The sequence below is a fragment of the Dermacentor variabilis genome, chromosome 7 (assembly GCF_050947875.1).
Source record: "Dermacentor variabilis isolate Ectoservices chromosome 7, ASM5094787v1, whole genome shotgun sequence".
NCBI classification, from domain to species: Eukaryota; Metazoa; Arthropoda; class Arachnida; order Ixodida; family Ixodidae; genus Dermacentor; species Dermacentor variabilis.
Genome location: NC_134574.1, coordinates 115,884,497 through 115,894,432, shown reverse-complemented (window position 1 = coordinate 115,894,432; position 9,936 = coordinate 115,884,497). Strand labels below are relative to the sequence as shown.

The 9,936-nt window shown below is 46.0% G+C and overlaps 1 protein-coding gene across 1 annotated transcript in view; it reads right to left on the bottom strand.

Moving 5' to 3' along the window:
* Positions 1-4,569: 4,569 nt before the first annotated feature.
* The window catches only part of LOC142588806 (uncharacterized), a 70,525-nt gene continuing 65,158 nt past the window's right edge, over positions 4,570-9,936 (bottom strand). The window contains exons 2-5 of the mRNA XM_075700624.1: positions 9,646-9,784; positions 7,815-7,960; positions 6,974-7,103; positions 4,570-4,971 (exon numbers count right to left, since the gene is read on the bottom strand). Coding sequence (XP_075556739.1) covers positions 4,728-4,971; positions 6,974-7,103; positions 7,815-7,960; positions 9,646-9,784 — 659 coding nt within the window. The 3' untranslated portion in view covers positions 4,570-4,727. The remainder of the gene's footprint in view (positions 4,972-6,973; positions 7,104-7,814; positions 7,961-9,645; positions 9,785-9,936) is intronic.

The following is a 9,936-nucleotide window of genomic DNA, read 5'->3' as shown; positions in this document are numbered from 1 at the left end:
AGTCTAGTGGGATTTGGTAAACAACTGAAGTAGCGCATTCCACGTACTTATTTGCGTGCTTAGTCTGACAGACCGTACCACTAGGGTTGGCCTCTTTGGATCCTGCGTTCACCTTCTTGCACATGCCTTTTAGTTTTTGCGGGGCGGAGAACAGAACTTGAACGTCATGGCGTTGGGCTGTCTTTTTTATCCGATGTGACAAGCCATGGATGTAAGGCAACACCACGCGTTTTTTCAATTTTTTCTGTGTTTTCTGCCTTGATAAAACATTACCTTGTACCTTGATCAGTACCTTGATATAAACATTAGGATCAGAGGCTCCCACATGTGCTGGTGCTACAAAACTAGAGGAGAAAAAGAAATCCTGAGGTACGACTCTTGCCATTCTAAAATCATTAAAAGAGGCATCGCCAAGGCTTGCATCAGTCAAGCAATTGAAAAATCATGCCACCATGCGGTGAGGGAGAGCATCGATCTGCAAGTAAGCCGCTTGAGAAACAGTGGGTACCCGAACAGCATGGTGGTGCAAATCTGTGAAAACTTGTTGCCCGAAATCAGAGCCAACAGGAAAAGGCAGAAAACACAGAAAAAATTGAAAAAACGCGTGGTGTTGCCTTACATCCATGGCTTGTCACATCGGATAAAAAAGACAGCCCAACGCCATGACGTTCAAGTTCTGTTCTCCGCCCCGCAAAAACTAAAAGGCATGTGCAAGAAGGTGAACGCAGGATCCAAAGAGGCCAACCCTAGTGGTACGGTCTGTCAGACTAAGCACGCAAAAAAGTACGTGGAATGCGCTACTTCAGTTGTTTACCAAATCCCACTAGACTGCGGGAAAGTATACATTGGGCAAACTGGACGTTGTCTAAACGATAGGTTACGGGAGCACAAATACACGTGCCAGCTTCTGACAGCACCTAGCAACTTGGCCGCACATTGCAAACAGTGCAAATGCTCTCCGCTAATAGAAAGCACCACAGTCATCGGAACATCAAAAACAAAAACGGAGCGAGAAATATGGGAGGCGCTTGCGATAGCTAAAGAAAAAGAGACGTGCGTAAGCACTCCGTCCATCGCGCTTATCAAAGCTGAGGTCGAGTTCGCCAGGGCGAACGGGTGCATGTGAAGGATGTATGCCTGACTCAAACTATAATCACATGTCGTCACCTTGTCATATCTTTTTATATGTAGCCCCCCCCCCGCACCATATCTCCTTGTATATAAGCGCGTTCTTTAACAGTATCAAACAGTTGGTAGTTTGCGCTTCGTCCGTCCACGTCCTGTCCTTCCTTAGTATCGTGTTTGTAAAACTGAGCGCAATATAACCATGTCGAGTAGAGTACCAACCGCTGAGCCGAAGACAGACATCAAGTTGAAGTAGACACTACGTTTCGATGCCGCGTACACCCGAACAGGCCACTGCTTTGTACCAGTGCTTCAAAACACCCTAGACGGGCACGAAATAATACGCACTCAAGGCTAGGTGGTTGTCTTGTTGCGAATATACTGGGCTTACGATACAGTGTTGTGGCTGTGAAAAGCTTGTTTTGCGGCAGTTCCTTGTCAAAATGGATTGAGAGTCAGCATACAAATGTCTTTTAAACCACTTTTACTTTTTTTGGAATTGTCCTTTTAGCAATACAAAGTTCAAATACCAAAATCATTAGGAGTCCCTTTCATTCCATCTATGGCGGTCCAGACTTCCTCACTAGCTGTTTAAAGGGCATTCTGGGACAACTTCTGGCGGACCTCGATGCAGGCAAAGCTGACCAGCCCAGTTGCAATGATAAAAATTTATGTACCTTACAAATAGAAGGTGGACTTGGTATGGGAAGTGGTTTGCTAATATTATTTCATGCTTACTTTCACCTCTGTCCCTTTCGTGAACAGTGTATAGTTCGTTGCGTTAACGCGGGACCGAATAATCGTTTAGTTTGTGTACTAGGATGACTTTTCCTGAAACGTCAACGTGCTTAAACTAATGCAGTCGTTGCCGATTTTCACCCGTTTAACGTTGTGGACTGTCACGTAATGCTGGGAGGGTTACAAATGCTTCATTTCAAGTCGAAAATTATCAGACGCTGATTAGAGGGCTGCTCATTAATGAACCGAGATGGGGTGCCTACTTCGGATTCGTCTATGTTGGTGACTGTCGGCTAGAAAAAGCGGTCATTGTTCGAATGTTCGGGCATTGTTTCCTGCCGGCCGAAGCGAGAGATACTCTCAGTATGAGTGTCCATACTCACCTTTGTACTCACTGGTGTCAACACACAGTGGACATTCCTGGCAACACTACTTTTTTTATGACTATCAAAGAATTTTTCCAGAAAACGACTGTCTTTTATTTCATACTCATTCAAACAGTACACAGCACCATAGGCGCCAGCGCAGAAGATCTAGAGAGAGAAATACCGGTTGTTACAACAATGCCAAAAATAAGAATAAAAGTTCACAGCACGACAAATATAGAAATAATCACGCATGCGACACAGGAAAAAAAAACAGCCGTACGACAAATCTTAAGTCCACAACAGGCTTCCTGCCTGTTCGAAAACGCTGATGCTCGAAGCTTAGATCCTGCTTCTACGGAATGAGCCGGCGTCGTGTCCTCGAGTACTCGAAAAGTTATGAAAGTGTAACCCCGTGACACCAAAAAAATGACTATACGAGATCCACAACGCAGATTTCTTTCTTTTTTTTTTTCAACCAGTTAGGTGCGAGCGGACATTCAATGTTTCCAAAGCTAATCATATCTGCTGACGTCCCTCGAAAGTGTACGTGCCTTTTAATTTTCTGGATGAGCGCAGGGAGAAAGGATGAACGTGTTAGGATGACCGCCAGCACCATTTTCCGCGTAAATATGCAGAGGACTCCTTATCGGGGATCCTTAGGCCAGAGACCTAAGAAGAATTGTAGAACCTAGAGTTCTTTGTTCGTTTCACAAAACACCTGCGTCACGCTGTTTCTGTCAGCGCACAATCTCCCACGCTTTCCTGAAGCGGTGAACAGGCTCATAATATCTACCGCAATGGGTACTCCTATAGTCAGAATTCTGCATACATAAAAGGAGATACGCTTGCCGCCTCGATGGACTTTTTCGTGGTGGATGTATTTTGAATACGTCCATGGCTGCCTCCTTACTGAAACAGACCAACGCTGCAAAGCAATCAAGAGCTTCTGTTGTGCTGTAATCGATACACGCAGGCTTGTGGCCTGTGATTTCACACCTGTGATTTTGCAATGGCAACAAGTCACTCATAGGCTTTTCTGCAGTACTGGGCAGTCAAAACTGCTTAGACCGCATGCACGTTACGTTGCATTGATTTCCGAAACAGTTGTTTCTAATTAATAATCCCTCTTGCCTACTCTGCTCACTTTGGCAGTGTATTCCTTTTTTAGATTAGAGTGCCTTCAAGGTCAATATTTGGCGCCATCGACAACTGTGCCACTAAGCGACAGATTCAGAAAAGTAAGCTACGGAGCCTTCACAGTTAAAACTAACAGAAACCTTAATAAAAAAAAACGCTATTCTAGCTAAGCAAAACCTGTTTGCACAAGTGGTTGCTGCGCTTTGGAGGACACAGTTTTCGAGAAAAGTTAGGTTGCCAAGCAAATAATCAACCAAAACTTCTTAAATGATTTCCCTGCTTACACGATTAATGTATGTGTTTATATTGGAAACACCAACACACATTTTGAAGACAACGTCACTTTGTTTGGTTTTCCTGGGGCGTTTCTGTTGCGAATATATTCATCACCAGATATGACACTCATTCAGCTAATTTCGCTTTCAGAAGCATTAGTCTCGACACTACTTCAGACCCCCATTGTGACGTAGACATGCACGTAGAATATGGGTTGCAAGCAGGGCGAAGCTGCTAAAAGCTGCGCGCTTTTAGCCTAATAAAAACAAGGAACGACTGACTTTTTCTCTTTTCCTAACGTTTACGTTCCCTCACGGCTTGACGGTGCGTCGAGATCCAAGCTCGCAAATGCAAAATATGGTGACCGGGAATGAAATTTGACGATGAATATCTCGGAACCGAAGCACTCCTGAGGAATCAGATGGAAGTGGTGTCGAAATACGGATGTCTTGACGTTTCAAGTATTAACATATACTATAATCGGTATAGCAAAAAATGTATTGAGAAGTTCGTGTTAAATTTGCGCTTGATGACTACAATTGTTCGCGAAAACTGTGTCCGCAAAAGCTCATAAACCGCCTGCCCAAGGAGATTCTGCGTAGCTAGCATAGTGGTTTTTTTATTATTATTATTAAAAAACTGTTCAACTTTGAGTACCTTGTAGAAGAAACTGCAATAAAAGTACCACGTCACTGACCGCCACCTCCTGCGCCGTTTTGGAGCTCTAGCTAACTAAGGACGTGGAGAAACCTTGTATCCAACCAGTCAGTGGCGCATCAAGTCATGCCAGATGCTTCCCACGGAGAACATGCATGTCGGCCCCGAGTGGCCTCACAATGGTCCCCATTTGCGCCTCCGGAGAAGGAGAGACGAGTCCTGTCCATACAGGTGATTTCTTAATGAACACGAGTCTATGGCCGGCAAAGTATGGTCCCGTTCAAGCCCTGTCCGGGTCCCAACAGAACCCCGCTGTCCTGTTGCAGTCAGCTCCATTAATCTATGGTGTTTCACCATAACCGCGTTTCTTTTCCCGCTCCCTGACGCGAGTCGGGGAAACGGGAATGTCGGCAGCCAATGCGCGTGCTAGCCCTCGGCCGACACGAGCTTGGCCATGGGCGACAGCAGCGAGGTGATTCGCGTCGTGGACATGTCCACCACGGCCGCGGATGACTTGCACGACTCGAAGTCGGTGCGGTGGTTGATGCAGGCGATCTCGATGAAGTCGCCCGCCGACCTCGTCAGCAGCTTCTTGATGTAGTCCTCCGCCTCGGCGCCACACTGCTTTCGCATCGCGTCGCCCGAACACTTGAGGTACTCGGCGAAGTTGCTGCGCGTTGTGGAACGAGTGGGGAAATGAGAAAGTGATCAAACTCGCGTACGAGAAGAGCGTGCAGCAGAAAGGAGCAAAACGCAACGTGACCACGCGTTTTGTCTTTCCATCTCGCGAAATGCCCATATAGTAGCGAACAGTTCGAGATGCTCTCAAAATTTTACCCTTGTAGGCGATTTGAAGGCAGGGTGCCCGAATTTGTAAGCTGAAGTGGCGGGTTTCCGCTCAGTATGGCGAACACAGCGGACGACAGGGCAAGAAATACAACAGGACAGACCCCCGGGCAGTGGAGAAGTGTGTCTATGCTGGTCGCATGACGTCAGCCCCGTCGCCTGCGCTCTATGCCACGGTGAATAAAGACACAGAGATTTATTTTTAAAAAAAAGCTTGGCCCGCAGTACATAACAATAATCGTGCCTACGTGCAGAGGCTTTCCTAAATCGAAGTTATATTAACAAGTTCCTTAATGCGGTGCATCAACAACCGGCGCCCAAACAGCGTCGAGCAACAAAGAAGCACGGCTTCCATCGCAGAGCGTTGTTTCTAGCGAATAGTAAACCGCATTGTTAATGAACCATCAGATGCCTCATGAAATAAATTTTCAGTGTCTGACTGCCCGTCACGCCGCCAGCGGTGCTAATTTTGCATCAAGAGAACCGTTACAATGTGCCTTCAAATATACGATACCGTGGTAGTCTTCTTCAAAGCCATCTTTGAGCGGAATAGCACAGTTATTTTTTTTAATTCGGTATGCACTGCACTACATTAATGAACTTACCATGCTCAACCACTCGGCTTTCCGCTAGTCGTAATAGTTTATCTGGAAACAGCTTACGTAACTGTAACAAAATTACTGCTTTATAATATGATTGTGATATTTGTCCCAACAGTATCGATATAAAGGTGGAAACAGAAGAAAAAGCAATAGTTTAGATCATAGCTTCTCATTTTCAATCACGGCAGTCAGAATACGTGAAATTCAGATAGTCAGATAGGGGTTTCGTTTCCATGATAGCACATTCTTTCTGGCCCTCTCCCTGCTTATTTCGCAGATTGGTCGCACACGATTATCTAGGGCACTGTTAGCATCCTCGCTGTTAGGCGCGTCGTATATAGCGCATGAAAATGTAAAAGACATAAAAGAAAGCTCACACAAATTTGAAACTCTCCGTACACGTCACCCTTGTAATGGCCTAGATTTCACCACAATATTTGATAAATGCCTCTAAATGGGCTTAACACGGCGGGTTTCGCACTTTTCATTGAACCCTTAATTATTTCCACACATTTCCGTATTTGCTTGGAGATTCATTCAAACACTTCTAGCATTTTCTCAAAATATAAACATGGCTAGCAATATTGCTTTTTTTAAACAGTGAGAACAGGCACGTAACGTTCTTGAGTTTAATTAGTTATTCCGAAGGTATGGAGCCTCCTCTTAAATGTCAACTCGCAAGGACATTTCGGGCCAAGAGCCTATATAGTTAGACAGTGTAGATACACTGTCTTATTTTACGTTCTTAAAATCGAGTGAGTGCGTCGCGAGAAGTTCGCAAAATTAGGCACTTTCTACATCGAATTAATACGCAAAAAAACGCAGCCATTTACACTCGCCCGAAGTTACACACGACTCAAATCGCGCGACTCATCGGCGTGAGCTCAGAGATTGGGCACCGCGTGTGGCTGGCCACGGAGGGCTGAAAATAAATGTTGGACGTTATGCGCTGAGACTTGCATCATTACCGCTAACCACCAGATGCGTGCGTAATCTCCATAAGGGCTATTAAAAGGCGACTGATATAACAAGAAAATCATACGATTGCCAGCCCTGACTCTTTGCCAAGATTGCTTCGATAACGTATAATACCCATTTGTTACCAGTTCACCCAAAGAAAAATTTCGTTGCAGTTGTCCTTTTAAAACACCAAGTCATAATGCGTGCCTGAAGGGGATGAGCTGCATCCAGATAACGGGTTGTGTGTAACCACCTAGTGCTTACCAGCAGGAGCGGCCGACCCTTAGGTGTGGCTCGATGCTGGCGCTGTAGTCGAGGCTTAGCGTGAGCTTCTTCATGCACATGTGAAGCGTGTCACCCACCTTGTTCATGCAGGGAGCATGCTTCAGGAACTCTGCGAATAAAGGAGTACGTGACTGGTGTTGTTCACCCTTGATTTCATAATGTTTAAGAGTAACACAGATCCACTAAACCAACAATAACAATAACCCTCTAAAACGTCGTTTATATTTCTTCTTTGTCCTTTTTCTTTGTACATATCCAGTTTGCCGGTTTACTTATTATTTCAAAAGTTCTTTTAACGGAAATCTGCCGTTGTTTTAACACTTATATAGACAGTTGTATATATTTAAAAATTTTTGTTTTTTGTATGCGCGTTTACTGAAAAGGGTCACTAGCGAAAGTACCGAAGTTTACGGTAATCGCAGCATCACCAGCACATAGTTAACTCAAGTTGCACGCATCTATTTACGCCCGTAAGCCTGAATGATAAGCGTATTACACCTTAATTTTTCAATAAAATACTTAAGTACACTTCCCGGCTACTAATTCTGTCAATTCACATCATTCTAGGTAATTACATGCATTTCTGCGAGTTCCGCACCGTTTCTTTCTGTGCATTAAGGCCCCACCAACCATCGTGTAGTGGATTGGAGAAGTTGCATTTGGGGGAGAAAACTATAAGCGTGTTATACCTTAATTTTCAATAAAATACCTGAGTGCACTTCCAGGAAGCTAACTTTGTCAGTTCACATCATTCTAGGCAATTGCATGCATTTCTGCGAGTTTGACCCCGTTTCTTTCCGTGCATTAAGTCCCCACCAACCATCGTGTAGTGGATTGGAGACATTGCATTTGGAAGAGACTTCCTGGCTGATGCCTTCCAGGATGACCACGACCATGCCACGTGGGAGCGGAGGAAGGCATCGGTTGGCAAACTGGCGCGCGCAGACACCTGCGGAGAACTCGATCCTGCGATAGAACATCGGGTCGCTGAGTGAATAACTCGCTCATGCACTCGTCCAGTATCCGGTCTGTTCAAAAATTTATCAAAAAAACGTTCGGCCAAGTGAATGAACAGGGGTAGTGTTAGTGCCGTCCGGCTGGGGAAAAATGACGCACAAAGAAAATGCATCGAGTGAGAGAATGGGGCACTTTTTGTAAAGTGGAGAGTTTTGGTTGATGACACTTCTAGCATGCTTTTCGTGGTGAATGCTATAATAAGTGAAATTATAAGCACAGGAAATGTAGTACACTCAAAACACACTTTTGTGTTGTTTTGTCATTTGTGCTGTAAATGTTCCTGGTGTTTCCCCATCTGCGCCACAGCTGTGCAAGAGAACCCCGCTACGTTCACTCGGCGAGATAGCGATGCCAAACCCGGATGAAGTGGCAGAGAAGCTGCGTCCATCCATGCTACAGCTTAGCGACTGCAATGTGATATCATTATTAGTATTATCAGGATTTTGCAGTCTGCAGAATCCACTCACGTTACACTCCACATTAAAACCATTGCGATGACGCCGGTCTAGCGCTGGCGCAAGGACCGGTCCAGCATATTACCACCTTTGATCACACAGTGGACCGGCTCACTTTTGATTACAACATGTTACGATCGGCCCTGTTTGCTATCTCACCCTCACCCTGATCGACCCAGTCATGAGTACACCATCCCCCAAACTATACTAGCCTAGTATTACATCCATCTCTAGGATCACCTACTTTAATGCAGGTGAAACCGGCCAATAGACAGACAGGTAACCAGCGTTCAGCAGGATCGCTAGTGTGCTTATAGCAGCGTTACTAGAAAAGCAGGAAACCTGAGGTCATGGAGGCCGAGAACGCCTCACTTTTACAAAGAACGTCAGTGAAGCAATGAATGAACAAACAGCCGCAGTTTCGCCCGAAAGAAGCATCGCTTGCAATAGCAAATTATTAGGCAATTATACGAAGCAAGAATATAATAGTTTTATCGGCCGTATAAACTCGTGAATATTCGCTTACTAGGTAAATTAGCAGCATGATGTCACGCGCACAAGGGCAAACGTAAACGTATCTCACTCGATGACCGCCGACACTTTCTGTCAAAACGCTGGCGTGAGGAATAGCGCCAGCAGCAGCAGCAAACGAATCGACCTTCGTGCTGCCTCTCGCTTCAACGCGAACTAAGCGGCGAAAACGCAGCGCACAGGAAGCTATCATCCCTCGGCGCACTTAGACTCTGTAACCATCGCAGATCGCTTTCAAGAAAGGGCCCGCGCGGCCGTAGCTGAGCCACGTCAAACAAAGCCGCCGACGGAGTAGAACGTCCTCCCTCCCCCCCGGCGCCTTGCTCACGATGAAAGGCGGCGCCTTTCCTCCCCGCCTTCCTCCCTTGAGTATGCGAGATCGAGCCACCGTGCTTCTCGGCTCCCCGTCGCAGGCGCTCACTCGAACCTACAGCAAAAGGCGCGCGGCCAAGACATTATTGAACTTGAACTTCACGCTGAACATCACCGCGCCGACAACGACAGCGAAAATGCGCCTGCAGCGTCCACATAAGTGATAATATAAGGCTATATGTGTGTCTGTGAGTGCCCCACGTACTCACACCACATCCAAACGAGAGAAGAGTGCGAGTGCGAATTCGCGGTCCATTACTGCCAGGGCATACTCACTCGCACTGCTTGAGCAGCTCTTTGGTGGTGTTGGGAACTGTGTGGCCGGTGCCGAAAATGACCAGGTCAGCGCCACACTTGTCCAGCACTTCTATGCTGCAGCCCAGCTTCAGAGAGATGCCCACCGCCGGCCGAAGACCTGCGCGGATGCAGAAAACATGGGCGTCAGACAATCGTATGTTCAGAGCAACAACGACATTACAGCGTCCGAAGTATGGTCAGGTAGAAATTATATTCGTGTGTCTTAAAGCATTAGGAGAAATTATTGGTTACTTTGTTTTTGAACGAGCC